The sequence below is a fragment of the Abrus precatorius genome, unplaced genomic scaffold, assembly GCF_003935025.1.
Source record: "Abrus precatorius isolate BTA unplaced genomic scaffold, Abrus_2018 Scaffold11, whole genome shotgun sequence".
Taxonomy (NCBI): Eukaryota; Viridiplantae; Streptophyta; class Magnoliopsida; order Fabales; family Fabaceae; genus Abrus; species Abrus precatorius.
Window position 1 is genome coordinate 28,130,193 of NW_020874303.1, and position 19,466 is coordinate 28,149,658.

Genomic DNA, 19,466 nt, shown 5'->3' on the forward strand with positions numbered 1-19,466 from the left:
AAACATATTTTAAAAAAATTAAAGATTTTCTTAAGCATTTCCTAAAACAAAAATATTAGTTAATGTCAGCCCCCAATTCTTAGTTTGGAATCAACCTAATGTTCTAGATTCCAGAATATGCAGAAGTAGTACACATCAACCCAAAAAGACAATTTATTTTTGCTTTCTTTTTTCATTTTAATTTCTCTTTCTTTGACTGATCAACGCGGAATAGGATCATGAGAAGAAAAATATATATATATGCGCACTATATAATTAATTGTCATAAAATTTGAGTATAGTGCTAAAAAAACTAAGTTACATATAAAAATAATTAACTTTATTAATTAAAATAATAAAAAAATATTTTTATTCAAAATGTTACAAATACTAATCAATTACTCGAACTTAAATGTGTTTATATAAAATATTTTTTTAAGTAATATTAAAGTTATTATAGCAGCTAATTTATAAAAATACTTTAATAAATAAAATATTATTACAAATCATTAACGCATATATAACATTTAAAATTAATAAAAATTGAATATAAATAACATAGAATCTAAAATAAGAGAAAAATAAAATGAATTGTCTTTTCTTAAATTTATTATATAAAAAATTTATAATGCCTTTATTGAAAACAAGTAATTAAATATATTTTATAATTCTTATACTGTAATTTTAAAAATTGAGATAATATTAATATCCTTGTACGTGTACAAATAGAATGAAGTTGAGTGCGGCGTTCTCTCGTAGTTGGCGTTGATGTATAAATGTGTGCATATGGCTTGTGAGGTGTCAGATTCCTCACCTTTCGCGGTTCGTTCATTTAGTCAAATACTTCTCATGTCTCCAATATCTGTTCCTTTCACAGATCAGATATCACTCGTCACTCTAACCTTATCTGTGAGAGTTGCATTAATTGTATCATTTTTTTTAACATATCTTTAATTATTTATTTTATTTTATTAAAAATATTATCAAATGACAAGTTAAAAAATATATTCTTAACATTCTTTTATCTATAATCGATTTTTTTAAGATAAAGTTATTTTTATCAATTTTACCAAACTTGTGCAACTTTCATAAAGTTACCAAAACAGCATAAGTTGGACATAAGAATTACAATTTATACCATTCTTTTATCTGTAAATGTGTAACTTTTACAGGACATAAGTATCTATTTAAAATTTTATATTAAATTGTTTTTTATAATTTTCACGTACCAATTAACATGAAAATTCATATTTTCTACAGAAAAGACTTAAACAATTATTCTTAAAGATAGATCCAATCATACTGCAATACTTTTTCACATATATTTTTATCAAATGAGACTTTTTTTTTTTTTTTACTATCTACGTCAATAAAGAATTTAGAAAAATCATAGCATGAAAAAATTATGTAATTGTTATTTTTCTGTACAAATTTCGTCAGACAACAAAACCTTGAAAGATGAAGTCATGTTTCAACATTACGAGAGTATACAAATACTACATTTCAAATGTAATTAAAGTTTTTTCAAAAACAAAGAAAAATGGTGAATCCATGTTTCATCTAGGTGAGATATAAATGATGTTATTCAGATTATTTTGCTTTACTTCTTTAATTACGTTGAAAAACGAAAAATGTTAAAAACGCAATTTTTACGTGCTTTTAATTATTAGTTAATTTTTAATTAGTAAAAATTATAAAATATAAAAATATTAGAGTAAAAATAAAAAGGTGAAACTCATATTTTTTATATAATTTAATAAAATTTGACTAAACTTAAAAATTTATTGAAAAAAATACGTTAAATAAATCGTGTCATTGACTTTTAACAAGTGAAATTATTCTTATTGAAACTAGTTTACTGAGGGTTTTTTCTTTGAACATTTCTTTTTTTTCTATTTATCTCAGCTAGTTTTGAGCATCTTCAACGTTTTAAACTTGGAAGTTCCTAATCACAGTGTACTGTGGAGTGTGCATTTTTTTTTTCCTCAAACACTGGACTCCTACATTTCACAAGCCTTGCGATAGTTAAAGGACTTACGTGAGATTCTTACTTTATTTAGTAAGAAAATTTTGTAACAATTTTGAGATTTGTCTCTATTTAATTTTTAACCAATATTTTATGTACACTGATTACGAGGATCCAATAAAAGTAATCCGCTGAAGCTGATAGGTGGTGCAGAGTAATTAGTACACTTAGCTTTCGAAAAGATTTCATCATTAATCATTTCGCTAATATGCTGTTAATAATTGGCCTCGAGACATTGCAATTGCAAGTTCATTGAATTCGTATTCATGGCTATTGGGTTTTTAATATAAAGTAAATCACATGCCTTGATCATTAAACTTTTTCACATTGCATTGCCGTAAGAGTTAGGTCCCCATGTTTTAATAAATGTATAATTTTGCAATAAATGTTTTAATAATAATATATCATCTGTTAAATTTAAATACATTTAATTTGATTTTACCATATAATACACGAGTGACAAACTAACTATGTTTTGTCTACCCTTTTATTTCTCACGTTAATTATTTTTTTCTATAACACATAACAAATTATTCTTAAGGGTGGAATTAAAAAATAATTATTCATTACTATTGTAAAACTAAAGTTATAATATAATAAAAACAATAGTTAAACTATCAAACAAAAGGAAATAAAGAGAGTAAAATACTTAATCTATAAAACAGTTTGTCTTGTGAAAAGGTTTCTTTTAGTCAGTCTCATGTAAAATAATTAAAAATGTACGTATACCTGTGATACCCACTCTGATCCTATTTTCACACAAAATTTCAGTGCACAAATTAAAGTTTTTCTCTGAGGATATTATACAACTTATACAAAATATAATCATTAAAACTGTTTACAATTGTGTTATTTTATAAATTAAGCATTAAATAAAAAAAATCCTTATTTCGATTTTTTTAATTTTAAAAGGTGAAAATTATTTCATCGATTTTTATTTATTTTTTTGTTAGGGGAGAGGGTGTGTTTTTGAAACATGTATCATGGATTGTATCCAAACCTACAAACATTTCATTCGCATTGGGCTGTTTGGGCTACTTATATTATAATCTTTCAAAATTTGACCCGAGTTAAGAACAGAAGATCCTGACCCAATAATTATGATGTGAAATGTGTAATCGTTCATGTGCTACCAATATCAAGAATTGTGTATAAAGTTCCATAGCAAAGCAGGCACCATCATTACAGTTGTGGATCTTATTCGAAATAAGAGTTTTTTTTAAGGTGCGTAATAATGATGTATTTATTATCTTTACTTTGTTTCCACTTCACGTTTGTTAATGATATTTACCTTTAAATTCTATAAAATTATTAAACAAACACTTTAATTTTGACTAAATTTATAATCATACAACAATCACTTTCATTCTTATTTTTCCTTTTCGGCTTTATGAGTGCGTGCTTTTTTCTGGTCCATGGTTTATGAGTGCGCGGCTGCGTGCTTCAATGCCGAGACTTTGATTCGCAACTTTTGCGTGTTTCAAGTATTTGCAAAGCATTACCTATTTATCCATCCACAAATAATTAATTTCATATGAAATATTCAATCATTTCATATGTATTTTTTAATTAATAGGTTTTATTTTGGCTTCTGAACTATTTAAATAATCTTAAATTTTATTTTTAAATCATAATTTTTTTAAAATTCATATTATTGAAAAAATACTATACATGAGTTGTTACTGAGTGTCTTCTAAGTTAAAATATTTTATATAAATAAACAAGTGTTGATAAAAAAAGAAAAAGAAAAATTAACATTATGTTAAACCTTTATAAGAATAAATTAATAGACTTTTTCCCTTTCTCTTTTACTAAATAGATAAGAGCAATAATAATAATTATTAAGAATCAACAGTACATATATGTCTTTCGTGAGAAGGTTAAAAAAAAAAGCAAAAATAATAATAATATCATCATATGCTTAATTTGAACGTGAAAGAAAAATAAAAATATTTATAGTTCATTAATATTAATAGCTAACTTTACGTGTTCAACACCAACAAGTTAATATAGAATAAAAATAATGTTTTTAGTGATATATTAGTATTTAGGGCAAATTACGATGATATCTCTCCCAGAGTTTATTTGAATTATGCTCGATATCCTTCTAAGTTTGACATATGTACGATAATTTTTTTAATTTGAAGGAGACCCCTAATATTATACACTCAGTTTGTCAATTCGATTAAATAATAATTATATTATGTGGGACTCAACTTGTGACATTTTTATTTATTTATAATAATATCATTAAATTAGTCACCTTAATAGCTAATAGGTTAATGCTCGAAACACAACACCATGAATTTCCGTTGCATTATTATTTCAGCACTTACCTTTTCATGGATATAGTTTTTGATGTTGACATAATTTCATCTTTTTATAATAAATATCTTACTCTCCCACCTAAATTAATGTCCCTCTTAGAAAAATTATAATATTTCACTCTCTATTTCAAATACTTGAGTTGCATGTAAGCGTGAGGAGTAATTTGGGACGAAATAAAAACTGTGAAGGATAATTACATCCTTTTCCTTTAACAGTTATGATCAATTAACACTGTCTAATTAAAGGTAATTACTGTAAATATGAAACTTGTGGAGATGTGTAGCTCAATTTGGACAAATTTAAGAGAATATAATTGTAATTGGCCCTGATATATTCTGATTCTTTTTATAAAAAATAAAATAGAATATTTTTTTAATATTTATTATAAGAAATAAATAATAAATTTAAGATATATTAATTGTTAAATTTTTTATTAGTATAATTAAATATACAAATTATTAATTATACTATTTAATATTATAAATATTTTTAAAATAAAATTTATATTTATAAAAAATATAACTGACTTAATTAATTTTTTAATTTTAATAATTTATTCTTTATTTCTTGTAAAAGGGATCAGAATTAGTATTTAGCTAGCCGAAGCGTGAGTGAGGAGATGACAAAGAAAGGGATAAAAGGGAACACCAATATACTTTGTTTGTGGTATTGGAACATGATTGATTGATTGATCTCACTAAGGACGGCATAAAACGACAATCTGCAATTTCACTTCATTCCCCATTCACTGAGTAGCCCAGTCCGAGCCCAATTCATAGGAGGCCCATACTCCGTAAAGAAATACTTAAGTGGGTCCCTTTGAAGCCCACCAACCATATTTCGCTTTCAACCAGATCAAGAGACATTTTCACGTGGGACCCTGAATATGCTCTCGATATACCTAATGTAATAATCACCATCCGATTATAAGCCACTCGTTTTAGCCGTTTGATGAAAGTCGTGGGACCCCACCCCGCTTCACTCTCTCACAACACAAGTCTCTTACTCTCTTTGACTAGCACTGCGCACAGTGACAGATACGTGCAATCGAGAAAGTGAGGAACCACACGCACTCTCTCTCTCTTTCTCAGACATCGGAGTTTGAGGTTGAATTTTTCGAGGACGACAATTTATAAGTGATTGTCTCGTGTTTGCGTTTTGGGGTTGCTCGCTTTATACTTCAGTCTGTTGCGACGTCGTTTTGATTCCGAACGACGACACCGACACTCGTTGCTTCTTCTCCAAGCTAGACGACACTCCTTTTCTCTGCGTTTTTCGCTTCTGCATTCCTCACTGCTTCTCCGGTATGCATTCCGAGCTTCGAATCAGAGTTTGGGTATTCTCTTTGGCGTTTAGATTATTCTTCTAATCTTATGAATGCATGTTGATAGGATTTGCATTATCCAGGGTTTTAAGTTTAAACCTATTTGGCAATTTTCAGCAATCGTGCGGTTCTGGCAATAATGTTTAGAGTTGCGACTTGCGAGGGAAAGAAGGGAAAAGTGTTTTTTAAAAAAGCTGTTCTGTTCCTTTTTCTAGTTTCCTTTTCGTGGTTGTGAACAATTTGCTAAACTCCAAACGAGGCCCTACTGATCCGTCATTTGAAATTGGAGTGGGAGTGCGCTTTAAAATTGGACTGTTCCGTTTTTTGGGGCGAAAGATTTTGATACGAGTCGTTGTTGCATGATGCCTTATCTTTTGGATTTTGAAAATGGGATTGCATGGACCACTTCAACTTGTTTTTTGCCTCCACATTTTATGATTTCGGATTTGTCCCTACTACACTAGTGCTTTTTATTTCAAATTTAATTTTGAAGTTTGGACTAACTCGTAAACCAACGTGTAATTTTTTTTTAATTTCGTAGGTCAATCTGTTGTGCAACTCCCCTGGTTGTTTTTCGTATCTTTACCTCGTTCAATTGTTATGCGATTGATTAGGAACAGTTGAAAGCAGAAAGGCTCCATCATGAGAGTTGCGCTACAACCTTTACCATTTACCCTTTGCTTTCTATCTGAACTGGGTGGCCTGTAAAGGGAGTGGGAGCTATTGTAAGGGACCTTTTCCTAAAGGCTTCTTGTTCTTTTTTCTCAGAAAGATTTTCAGTCTTATCATTACGTTGCCTTTTCCATTTGCATTAACCTGATTGGATTTTCTCATTTGTTGCTGCTACCGATCAAATTAATGTAGTGGGATTAATTTTTGGTTCTTTGTCTTTAATATGGTGGAGTAGTCCCTGTTATTGCAATTTGCTTATTGGTCTTGCATTTGGTTCCCGTGGTTATTAAAATGAGCAAGTAAAAATATGGTTGTAAAAGATATCCTTGATGTTGATATGTTTGTTTATTTCGATAGTGATTATTCATTTAGCATGAAATATTTGTTTTTGGAAGTTTGATTTGTAAATGTAATCCAGTTGTGCAGCTGAAGCAGTAGCATTTTTCCAATACAACAGAAAGGTGGTAACTTGTCCGAAGCTGTACCTCAGAAAGTTTATCCAGCTGATGCCAGGTCAGAACGAAATTCTGGAAACCATCAACCAGAATGAATAGAAAAATTAATGACGGGTTGAAACCAGAGAAATCTTCTTTGTCATATGCTGATTTTCATCACGAGATCACCAAAAGTGAGGAAGACAGCTCTTTAAATCCATACGAAAATCAGCACAAGCAAGCAACTTATAGAAGGGCAAGTGAGGAAGATGAGCTGGTTAAGTACATGTCAAATTTACCAGGTTACTTGGAGAGGGGAGAAAAAAATCCTGAGAAAGTTTTAAATGTTGGGGTCCTTGATTGGGCCAGTCTAGAACAATGGCAGTACAGCCATAAACATGTACCCCGCATAGGTAGCCAGAGCTTGACTTCTACTAGTAATGCATTATCTTCTGTTTCAACAGAGGGATTGTCTGGTAATTCCAACAGAGGCCTTAGCTGTTCTCCTTCTCATCAAAGGATATTTCGTCCATCACTTCAATCTCACTTCACAGCACCTCCAATGCAAGACTACGATGTAGCTATCAAATCATCTGGAGGAAGTACTGGAAATTGTCAGAATCTTAGAGGAAGCCACAGTAATATTGACACACACAGCAAATATGCTCAAGTTGGTGATCATCATTACCAGAACCGTCCTACTTGTATGCTGAAAGGATGTGACAGGAGACAACTTAATCCTCATAGTAATAAGGAAAGTGGCATTTTGCCAAATGAACGAATGTGTGGGGCAGCATCATGTTCTAAGCTCAAAATGAGCACTCAAGATGGTAGATTTGAAAAGAAAGTGGACAGTTTGGGAGAACCAAATATAGACACTGATGAGCAAGTTATGCTAGGGAAAAGCAAACCAATTGTTCTTATTCTGCCTAGAGACATCCCCCAGAACATTCATAGTGAAGCTCCTGATATGCAAACATCTTTGGTTGGAAAGCTAGGAAGTCCTACTCGAACAAGATTTTCAGAAAAACCTAAAGAACCTTCCTGTAGATATCCAAATTGCAATTCTTCCTGCTCGTGTCCTCTGCCAGATGAAACTAATGGAAGCCGTTCTCAGCTTAAAGGGTCAGGATCCAGTTCAGTAGATCCAGAAGGTTTTAGAATTCCTGTTTCTACTTTATCAGCATCCTTGCCGATCAGAATGGGAACAAGTCCATGCAGATCTACAAAGGTAGAAGAAAAGAAACACAATGTGGGTGCTTCTTCATCTGCAAATGGATCTCTCAAGGGATTAGACCTGAAAGTAACTACTGAGAAATCAAGAAGTTCGTCACCTTTTCGTCGATTTAACTTCAGCATTGGCTTTGCTGGTAAAGTTTCTGGCTGTAAAGAGGTTGCACATGTGCCACATCAAAGCTCCATATCAGCAATTAAGTCTAGTTCAGACAATACAAGAGGCAATGCTGGCTCAAAAAATTCAGGCAATGACAAACTTGGTGATGCTGGCAAAAGCAGGTCCAGCCCTTTGAGGCGATTACTGGATCCACTGCTGAAAACAAAGACAGCAAACTGCCATCACTCCATGGCATCATCTCAAAAAGATTCAGTGTTAACAAATAAAAATTGTAGGTTAGGCAATGGGAAACTTTCCACCGAACCGCCGGAGAAAGAATTGGACAAGAATCAGAGGATTGGTTGTACCACAATTAATACTGCTGATTCATCAAAGTACAAAAGGTATATGCCATCAACATTTCAAGCTCTTCTAAGAATTGCTGTGAAGAATGGTGAGCCCCTTTTCACATTTGCTGTCGACAACAATAGCAATATTCTTGCGGCCACAGTAAAGAACTTGACTGTCTCAACAAAAGATGCACGCAACTGTATCTATACCTTTTTCACCTTTAGAGAGGTTAAAAAGAAGAATGGAAGTTGGATGAATCAAGCAGGCAAAAGCAAAGGTCCTGACTACATTCACCATGTCGTTGCCCAAATGAAGGTTTCTGATTCACGCCAATATGATTTCACTAGCCAGAATTGTGTTGACTCCTCTACCGCAAAAGTGTTTGTTTTGTTTTCTGTAAAGCTAAGGAAGGAAGATGCTCAGGTCACTGACTATCAGCCAAATGATGAGCTTGCTGCCATCGTTGTCAAATCACCCAAGGCTATCAATTTTATCAATTGTGCACGTCAGAGCAATAGCCAGAATGACAGTCAAGACCTTCAACGTGTGACAGTTGTGCTCCCAAGTGGTATTCATAGTCTTCCAAGTAATGGTGGACCTTCATCACTGATTGAGCGCTGGAAAACTGGGGGATCATGCGACTGTGGTGGTTGGGATTTGGCTTGTAAACTTAAGATTCTTGCAAATGAAAGTCAAGCCCGTATGAAATCAAGAATATCAAAAGCATATTTTCCACATCCATTTGAGCTTTTCCTCCAGGTATAGTGTGTTGATTAATTGGTTATTTTCTAAGCTTTTTGCTGATTGGTCTTGTTTGTTATCTTGTGTATAATTAATTAGTAATGTTTGTAACTATCAATGCTAACTACAGGGGAATGACCAAGACGAAGAGAACCAGCCTGCTTTCAGTTTTTCTCCCTTTAAGCCTGGAGTATACTCGGTAGCTTTCGATTCGTCACTCTCACTTTTGCAAGCTTTCTCCATCTGCATAGCGTTAGTAGATGGCATGATCCCATATGAACTTCCTGGATCAAAAAACTGCATTGAAGTTAAAAATCCAAGAGAAAGTCTATTGGTGCAAACAGATGAACCAAAGGCTTTTGGAAATTTTGAGGACATTCCTGCAAATTATGTGGCTTATCCTCCGGTCTCACCAGTTGGTAGGGCCTAAATTAACATAAAGTCATGTCTGATGTTTCCTTGCCATTAAATGCACAATGTGGGTAATCAGCAAAGAATCTTTTTTTCCTCCGCACTGATGAATGTGTCACTCATATCTGCAGCATACTGGTGAAAGTCTTAATAAATAATTCATGACTCCATCATAAATCTAATCATCAAACATCAATCAATTGAAGTGTGAATAGTATGAATAAATTGTATTTTAGCTTATTCTATTTTATGCATATTCATTGCATCTATTAACTGACCGCGGAATAAACGTGTATCTAGGGGCATTTCCTCGATGGTTAAGTGACTAGATTTAATTGTCATCTCAAGGTAAATATGCCGTAAAAATAAACTTAATTTCCAAAGGGCAACAGCATGGTTCTCTGATATCGATGTACGTCATAGAATCAACTCAGACTAAAGGAGGCTCGAGGAACCCGTTCAAGTTCTCTTGGGGATTGTTATTCCTACCATCCTTAATCTCACTTTTAATCTTTGCTTCTTGTTCTTGGATTCAAACATGCCGGTTTATGTTATGTTCGGTTCTTGAATTTCTAGTTCTACAAAAATTGAATCTCGTGGGGGATAAACAGATCAATTAATTTATTTTTTTCTTGGGTCGAGGATCAATTTAAATTTCAAAATGATTAAACGCTGCTAGGACTTGGGCACAAACCAAGTACCCAAAACTGTATGCAGAATATACCATGCATCAAGGGCTGGAAAAATAATACCTATTCTGCTGCATGATTCCCGTCAGCAAGACCGATTAGTATTACTCTTCGATATTAGGGGCAACTGTTTCAGTTTTTCAACTTTTTGTCGTTTAATATTCATGTAGTATTATTAGATAAAATATTAGGTCAGAAATTTTAGAAAATATAAATGATGCATAATGGAGCGTGAGGAACGGTTTTCAGGTTTACAACTTAAAATCTTTCCCAGCCCAACACATTTTCTCGACCTAAATTGGGCTCCTGATAATTGAAGAATTGTTTAGTTAAAATGAAAAACTTGTGTCACTGGGTTCTTTCATGTACATAAATAAACAAAGCCATTATTGAGAGTGCACAGAGCAATAGGATGAGAAGAGTGGGCAATAAAAAGGAATAAGACTTGGGGGGGTTAATAATGTTTTTGCATTTTCTTCTCTCTTAGGATGATGAGATGGGATTGGCCGGTTAGGGGAGAGTGGGCAAAAGGTAACCAAAACAAGAATCCACGTGAAGTGGCCAATTCAATTCATGCTAACAGTAGCTTGATCCGATGATGCAATTTTAATAATGCCTTATTGTCTGATGTTCCATGCACTGTGCAATGGTGACTGCTTACTGCTACTCTTTTCCATTCTTTTCAAAACCTTTTTTTCCATTTGCATTCTCTTGCCATGGGATACTGTATGATACAGGGGACACTTAATTGTTACATCACATTGCTTTCATTATTTCCTTTCCTATCAAACCCACTGCTGTTTTACCTTTTCTGTCGTATCTATATTGATAACATGACATTTCCTCTAGCTTTCCCTTTCAATGTCAAATACTCAAATCCAACATATTATTATTACTACCCATGCCTGTGCACTTTTACTTCCGGAGGCTGTTTGGTGACAAAATACAATAAGTCGGGCTATTGCTGCTGCGTCAGGTAAAGATAAAAATTTTCTCCTTCCTTCCATTTTGCACATGAATAAAATATATTGAAAAAAGTTACTATTTTAGTTTACAAATTTTTTGGTTTATATAAAAATCTTTTAAAAAGAGAAAAAGTTAAAGGATAAAAGGTAATTCATAATTTTTTTAAAAAAGTGTTATTATTATTATTATTATTATTATTATTATTATTATTATTATTATTTTGCAAATAAGTGAATTGGTAGGCTGAAACAGTAGAAGAATACATTTTTTTTAAATATATAAAGAAAACATGATTATTAAGCAAAATTGTATAAGTTTATGCATATTTTTATTTTTTTATATGTACTTAGGACGTATGTAAATAAATAAAAAATAAATAGATGTTACTTGAAAACTACACACAAATTTGTTTTTAAAAAGTAATTGAGATGAGTATAGTAACAATACAATTTTTGTTCCTTAACTGTTAACACGTATCTTATGACACATCTTAACAAAATCTATTTATGAAAAAAATATGAATGAATTTAATTAGAACATAATATCAATATAATCTTTTTTATACTATGATTCAACCATAAATTATTATATAATTACAAATTGTTTTTATAATGTTTATTTTAAAAATCATATATATAATAATCTTTAGTTAAAGTATAAACAACGATGACAATGTGTTAAAAATTAAATTCAAACTTAATAACACAAAATTATATTTTATATTAATGTTTATTTTTCTGGTATAACTTGAATATTTATTGTCTAAGCTAATCTAGTTACTAATCAGAGAGGATTGGTTCAAAAATTTCACCCACGCTAGTCCGAAACCCAAGAAATTTTTGAGAATGAGTCATTTTTACCTTTCCGTCTTTGATAGTATATCAACTTTGAATAACCACACAATTAAATAAGTTGTGCATTTAAACAGTAACTTAAACAAATGTTTGCATAAAAACACCGAGAGACATGTTACTCTGCATGTTTGCATTAGAAAGCGTGCAAACGAAATGCCAAACACACTGCAAGTTTGGCTGCATGCAAAAGAGTCTATTTGTATGGTGGACAGTTCTTGCATACTTTATATAATAATGGCATATAGCCACAAAGGCCCAGTTGAGTGAGTTCAGGTTGTAGTGAGCTGGAAATTTTGGTTAAGAAATGACCCTTTATCGAAGATTTCCAAAACCAGATAAGAAGTGTCTCTCAAAAGATCTCCATTATTAATTGAAGTGTTAAGAAAAATAAAATGGACCCTTCGTGTCAAGTGTCAACTTTTAGAGTATGCTGCAACAATTGCTTGCATAGTAGCTGGATTGGGATGTGACGTCGTCTCTGCACATTTTACATTATAGTAAAAATGAAAGGGAAAAAATCACAATCTAGTTGCATAGTATATAGTAAAATAAAAAATTAACTACTTTGTATATGGAATCAGCATATAAAGATATGCGTGGCGCATACTATATGATATAACAATTCTTTTTCGCCCTTCTCTCTAGATAATACCAGAATGGAGACACCAAACATTTTGTCACTTTGTATATGCATGCTTTGAATTTGTATATATTAATCAAGGTCAACTCAATTTCAGCTCCTAGTTTGGGTAATACATCCTTGAGGGAAGTAATCAGAACTCCAAATTCACAAGGCCACAAGTTATATTCGGCTCTAAACGTGCACACTTACCGGTATGCTTTATTATTGTCTAAATTGAGTTCATTTAAATGACCAGTAATTACAATTCATAAAGAATTAAAAAAATCTGGAGAAAAAGCTGTTTGTAGTTTCTACAAAGGCCATGATGCTGCTTTCTAGACAAAATAATTACCACATAATCACAATCCATAGATCAAGGGATTACGCGATCATTAAATCAATAAAGCTAGTTCTAGATAAAAGAACAGCCGATACATGGATGATTAAGGCTTTAAATGAAAGTAAGCAAAACTGAAATGAGTTAATATGTCATAAAAACCAAACAGGAACTCGACATTATAGAACAAAAGGGATATATAAAAACATTGTTTTAATTTCTTATCCAGCGTTTAAGATTCAACATTTGTCAAAGAAATATGATTGAAGAAATCAAAATAATGCGTTTCTTCGTAATTAGAATTATACTTGTTGAAGGTATACATGTTGAGCAAACGCTTCTGTCTTGGTCTGTTTAGATACTACTTTAGTATTATGGTGAAAAGGACTGCACAATTATTAAGCCACTTACAAACGCAACTATATCTACAGCTTGAGCACAATAACATGTACACGTTATTGAGTCTTATCTTTTTCATGAACTTTGACCCTATATATCAAGGTAGAGATATCATCTGTCGGGCAATTGATAGCGATTACCTACTACGTGCTCGATCACAATTGGAAGATTTACATAAGACATTATTGTTGTTTCTACTATTCAGACAACACAAAAAGTTGTAAAGGAATTTGGGCCAACCACAGATTTGCAATGGAAACGAAAGAGAGAGAACGTTAAGCACAACATATTATTTTTAAACGGGCATACCAAAATAGTTTTTGCCTTGTAATCATGTTTTTACAAAAAAAATTAACGCGAAACTAGGCATACGGTAAGTATATGTCTGATTTTAATTTAATGATAAACACACGTTAGCTATATTTTAAAAATTACTTTATGTAATATTAAAGTTATTCACGTTGAAAGTGGAAAAAATATGAAATCAAATGTGCTATAACTTGTAAGACGAATAGTTACAAATATGCTTAAATATTAATAATTTTGATTTATTTAGAAGTTATACAATATTTTAAAAAGCTATAAAAATGTTTTTACATCATTTAAAAGAGAAATGTTTATATCTTCTTGGAGTAATATATTGACTTAATCAATATTTGATTTATGGAGACAGCATCGAGTTTATAATAATTGATAAATCATTGATTATTTTAAGAGAATACAACATTATATTCAACCTAAATATCATATTTATTTGAGTGTTATAAATTTAAACAACTAAACTTAGAATACATTTTGTTATCTTTACCATTAATTTTCAAACTAGAAAAAAAAAATAGACAGAAAAAAGTGGGATAAATAAAGCGTGTGCAGAACAGAGACAGAGCTAGAAGGAATGAAAGCAGAAAGTAAATGATGGAGAAGTGGTGAATGATACTCGCAAACAAAAATCCCTTGAATCCCATTTAAAAAATAACTTTTTTTTTCTCTTTTCATTTCATTCTTTGCCTCCACCTTATTATTTTTATCTAACAAGACTAAGGAGAGTTATAGGGGGGGGAGAGAGAGAAGAAGAAGAAGAAGAAGAAATTGAAGAATTGGTTGATTTTGAGCAATGGGAGGTTGTTGCTGTAAATTGTGTCTATGGTGTTACCCCTCCAACACCCAATCCAATCTTCAAGACTTACCAGAAAACGGTGAACTCATCTCTACTCACTATTCACACACTGAGGGCCAATAGAATAACAGGAAGAAGAAGTCACTGTTTCCACTATATCATTGTGTTTTCGAATTAAAGTTTTATTTTTTTAACACGGGTTCGTTTCTGGGTATACAGAGGATGAGAAGAAGGATTCATGGGGTGGCTTCATCGAGTTCAGCTTGGACCAACTGAAAACTGCCACGTCAGGATTCTCACCCGATAACATTGTTTCAGAACATGGTGAGAAGGCTCCCAATGTTGTCTACAAAGGAAAGATCGAAGATGATAGATTGGTTGCTGTGAAGCGCTTCAACAAGTCTGCTTGGCCTGATTCTCGACAGTTCATAGTTCGTGTTCCTCTCTCTGCATTGGCATTTGCATTTGCATGTTTGTGAGAGGAAGTTGATGTTTGATGTGTTTGTTTCATTGTTTGTTACTTTGTTTGGTTGGAAATATAAGGAGGAAGCACGTGCAGTGGGGCAGCTAAGGAATGAGCGGTTAGCTAACTTGGTTGGTTGTTGCTGTGAAGGAGAAGAGAGATTGCTTGTTGCAGAGTTTATGCCCAATGAAACTCTCTCCAAACATCTCTTTCACTGTGAGTTCTCATTCATTTCTGTTTCATACTGGACTGCATTTCTTCATCAATCAACAAGGGCAAAGTAGTCATTGGAAAACAGATTGGGGAGGTATTTTGAGATGTGCTATGTGCTGGCAATGATAGACATGGATTCCATGCCACATTTTGTTTAAGGAGCTGAATTTAAGTATTTGCTCTCTTCCCATTTTGGTTTGTGAAATCTTAAACTTCATGTAGACCAATGAGTTTTTTATTTTGATGAAATGAACTGGTAGGGGAAACACAGCCCATGAAATGGGCAATGAGGCTGAGAGTGGCCTTGTGTTTAGCACAAGCATTGGAATATTGCAGCAGTAGAGGAAGGGCATTGTATCATGATCTTAATGCTTATAGAATTTTGTTTGATCAGGTATGTAAGCTTTTATGACCAGGTTTATGCCTCTTTTTAAGTCATTATGTTTTATTAGTAACTATTGTTTACATGGTATCAATGGTGCACAGGATGGCAACCCTCGGCTTTCTTGTTTTGGACTCATGAAAAACAGCAGGGATGGCAGAAGCTACAGTACAAATTTAGCCTTCACCCCTCCTGAGTATTTGAGGACCGGTACAATTTTATTTTATTTTTTACAAAATCTGATCTCATACTAGGGTGTCTTAAGATGTAGTATTCGCCTTTCTGTCCACAGGAAGGAGGGAGTGAATTTCATTAAAAGAGCAGTTAAGATTGCTGTAGCCTGTATCCAATCTAGTTGAATTATATAGTATTACTGCCTATGCCTTCAGTTTTTTCCCCATTCATTTTGTGTGAGCAGAAGTTGCCTGTTCTCTTCAGTCAAAGTAAGATGATTGGACATATTCATTGGTATAGGCATTGTATATTCTTACAATTTTTTCTCTCTGTTGAAGTGGAAAAAGGTTGTTTATTTCAAGATTGGTGTTAGCTTGTTAGTTTTTGGATTGGGGCTATATCTGTTTTGTTATTTATTGAAATTTTCAATTTCTTAACTGAGCCAACACAGTAATTTGAAATTTGGCAGGAAGAATCACCCCAGAAAGTGTAATTTACAGTTTTGGCACACTCTTGCTTGATCTTCTGAGTGGCAAGCATATTCCACCCAGTCATGTATACTCCCAGCTTCCTATTTTCTCTTTTGCTTTAATTCACACTGGTATTTTGTTCAATGAATCTACTACAATTCGGGCAATTTCTTCTTGAATTTTACTGGGTTTACAGTAGCATCCTATGATAGATTGGCTCAAAATGATCACCACAGTTGGAGTTCATTAGTAAAATGGGTGCATAATCCTTTTACTTGTAGGCACTTGACCTTATACGGGGCAAAAATTTTCTGATGCTGATGGACTCATGTTTGGAAGGTCATATTTCAAATGATGATGGAACTGAAATAGTGAGATTAGCTTCGCGTTGTCTACAGTATGAACCTCGTGAGAGGCCAAATGCCAAGTCACTTGTGACTGCTCTAACTCCCCTTCAGAAAGAAACTACAGTAAGGCCTTCCTTTTCTCTCAGTTTTTTTGTCTGAAATGCCCTCTATCACAAGGTTCAAAAGTAGCTTGATTGATCTGTATTTTACCATATTAGTGAAGCCCAATGGAAGCATTGAAATTTATTTGGTTTACACCTGGTGTTACTTATCAGGTTCCATCACATGTTTTGTTGGGCATTCCAGATGAGAGTGCCCCATCAAAGGAAGCAGTTCCGTTGACACCTTTTGGTGAAGCTTGTTCTAGAAGGGATCTCACTTCAATTTATGAAATTTTGGAAAGGGTGGGGTACAAGGATGATGAAGATGTTGCAAATGAGGTAATGCAATGTTTCCCTGGATTTTTCTCTCGTGACAGATTTATAAATATAAAAGAATCTGACATTTCATAAAACCTCGATCCCCAAAGCAGTAGAGAAAGTTGTAAAAATCTTATCATTACAAAATGAAGTTAATACTTAAAAGAGACACCTGAAAGATACATACAGAAATATTCAAGAGGAGAGTGGTAAAGTTAATAGCCTTGCACAATATATATTGAAAACTCAAGGCAAAATACTGGTCATGAATAACTATATAGGCATGTTGTTTGCTGAAAAGACACTGGTTATAAATAACTGAAGACTGTTATGTTCTAGTTCCTGGTCAATTTATTCATTCAAATATGTGACCCTATATTGCTAATGTGTTTGCTCGCCCAAATTCTATCCCCTCTTTAGAAAAATAGTTTAATTCATCAGTACTGCAAAATGTATTGTTGTGCAGATCTTATGAAGCTTGACCTTCACTAATCTTGTACATTGTATTTTTGGCTGTGTCTTTCCTTTGCAAATTGCAACACAGCTTTCCTTCCAAATGTGGACGGATCAAATACAAGAAATATTAAATTATAAGAAGCAAGGAGATTCTGCTTTCCATGCCAGAGACTTCTCTAAGGCCATTGACTGCTATACACAAGTAAGTCAGCTAGAAATGTGTGGAACACGAATCCGTTAAAAATCACCCAAAATAGGTTGCAGATTTCACTCTTTTCTACAAAAACAAATAACTTCTGATTATCAACTTCATGTGGGACGAAGTTCATCCTTATTCTACTAAATTTTATGGGTTGGTACTTACTAGTATTTGGCTACGATAGTGAATGAATAGCTCGTAGGGTAAAGGGGTCAATGCCTTGGAATTATGAGTTAGCCTTTCATTACTCACAACTCACAAGACATGCCAAGTAAAGTAGCCTATTGTGCAACTGCCCAAACTAAAAGTGTATTCTTTTTTTTCTGAGAAATAACTGGTTGCTTGTTTGCATAGTTCATCGATGGTGGGACCATGGTATCCCCAACTGTGTATGCAAGGAGGTGCTTTTGTTACCTGATGAACAACATGGCACAAGAAGCACTAGGAGATGCCATGCAAGCTCAATCAGTATCACCCACTTGGCCAACTGCATTCTATCTTCAAGCAGTGGCCCTTTTCAGCCTTGGGATGGACCATGATGCGGAGGAAAGTCTTAAAGATGGCACAACACTGGAAACCAGAAAACAGAGAAAATCAAATTGAAGTGTATATAGTTTTTTCTTCCTTTCTTTTGATTATCCCCTTCATTTTCTCGGGGAAATATTACAAGCATTAGGTGCATGTTTCTTCCTCTATCCAGTATTTTCTCCACCAGGCCTCAAACTCTTGATTGTCACCCCCTATAATTTAAATAAAACTGAAATTGGTCTAGTTTGTATAAAAATATTATATTTTATGGCCGGAACCGATTTCCTTTCGCTTGCAGGTATAGGTACCCTCAAACATATTCACCAAAACTTTAAATGTTAGTATTTATCCATCATTGCATTGCAAGACTTGGAAAAATTCTAGAGTTTCTGATTTGTCTTCTCTTAGTCTCATCTCATGCTTTTAAATCAACTGCTTCTATGTTACTATGTGCATCCTTTTCTGGAAATATTGCTGCACATACTTGCATGTTATCATACCAGTGATTTTCAATAACAAAAAAAGGGACTTGTGGAAACTCCATAAACGGCACGTGGCATGTTAAGTGGTTTCTCAAGTGTAAGCATAGTTTCAGTAGTTAATTTTCTTTTCCCGGGTAAAAAATTACATCACCATTAGACTGAAACAATTCTTCTATGAACTTCAAATTTATTCATTTTTTTCTTGTAAATTTAAGAAGTCATTTTTAAATAAAAATGTTTTATGATTCATTTTATTTTTAACACATTGCATATTTTTTAGATTAAATATTTTATATTTTTATATATTTTATTATTTTAAGCATTATTGTTTAAATTTAATGAATTTTAATTTACAATTAAAATTTAATTGGGGCATGCATCCCCATTGTCTACTGCATCAATCCATCTCGACTGAACATCAAGCATATACATAACAAATCCGGAGGAGCACTAAATTTTTAATAAGAAAAATGTATAAGGTGGTCAAACATTGATGACCACGAATGTCATGATGTAAAATTTTGAAAATATAAAATAAATAAATAGCTGCGTGTATTTCTTTAACACGAATTTGTATACTATTCAGTAATTCTTCATTTGTCAACTTCTGTTTTTTTATCTTCATTATTTTGTATATATAATTATTGCTTAGGAAGATGGGATGCGACGAGGTTATAGATGTTGTCTTACAGAGTTAACAGTCCAAAGTGTCATTGTGCATATCTTGTGACTTTGCTTTACAGAATTCTC

General features: G+C 32.9%; 2 protein-coding genes across 5 annotated transcripts; both read left to right on the forward strand.

Moving 5' to 3' along the window:
- The first annotated feature begins 5,330 nt into the window (after positions 1 to 5,330).
- LOC113855303 lies at positions 5,331 to 9,796 on the forward strand. Of its 3 annotated transcripts, XM_027486890.1 has the most exons (5): positions 5,331 to 5,637; positions 6,199 to 6,382; positions 6,748 to 8,244; positions 8,371 to 9,206; positions 9,319 to 9,796. In XM_027486890.1, exons 3-5 carry the CDS (start codon positions 6,876 to 6,878, stop codon positions 9,616 to 9,618), a joined length of 2,505 nt encoding a protein of 834 aa, XP_027342691.1. In that variant the 5' UTR covers positions 5,331 to 5,637; positions 6,199 to 6,382; positions 6,748 to 6,875; the 3' UTR covers positions 9,619 to 9,796. The 3 variants fall into 3 exon arrangements, with proteins under 3 accessions (XP_027342691.1, XP_027342690.1, XP_027342689.1); XM_027486889.1 differs by lacking the exon at positions 6,199 to 6,382 and having other exon boundaries at positions 6,748 to 9,206; positions 9,319 to 9,700; XM_027486888.1 differs by lacking the exon at positions 5,331 to 5,637 and having other exon boundaries at positions 6,057 to 6,382; positions 6,748 to 9,206; positions 9,319 to 9,701.
- Positions 9,797 to 14,580: 4,784 nt separating this feature from the next.
- Positions 14,581 to 18,605, forward strand: LOC113854631 (serine/threonine-protein kinase BSK5-like). Of its 2 annotated transcripts, none has more exons than XM_027485757.1 (10): positions 14,581 to 14,657; positions 14,834 to 15,014; positions 15,127 to 15,262; positions 15,520 to 15,653; positions 15,746 to 15,851; positions 16,285 to 16,370; positions 16,567 to 16,755; positions 16,908 to 17,072; positions 17,596 to 17,709; positions 18,061 to 18,605. In XM_027485757.1, exons 1-10 carry the CDS (start codon positions 14,581 to 14,583, stop codon positions 18,307 to 18,309), a joined length of 1,437 nt encoding a protein of 478 aa, XP_027341558.1. In that variant the 3' UTR covers positions 18,310 to 18,605. The 2 variants fall into 2 exon arrangements, with proteins under 2 accessions (XP_027341558.1, XP_027341557.1); XM_027485756.1 differs by having other exon boundaries at positions 14,581 to 14,642; positions 14,819 to 15,014.
- The last annotated feature ends 861 nt before the right edge of the window (positions 18,606 to 19,466 follow it).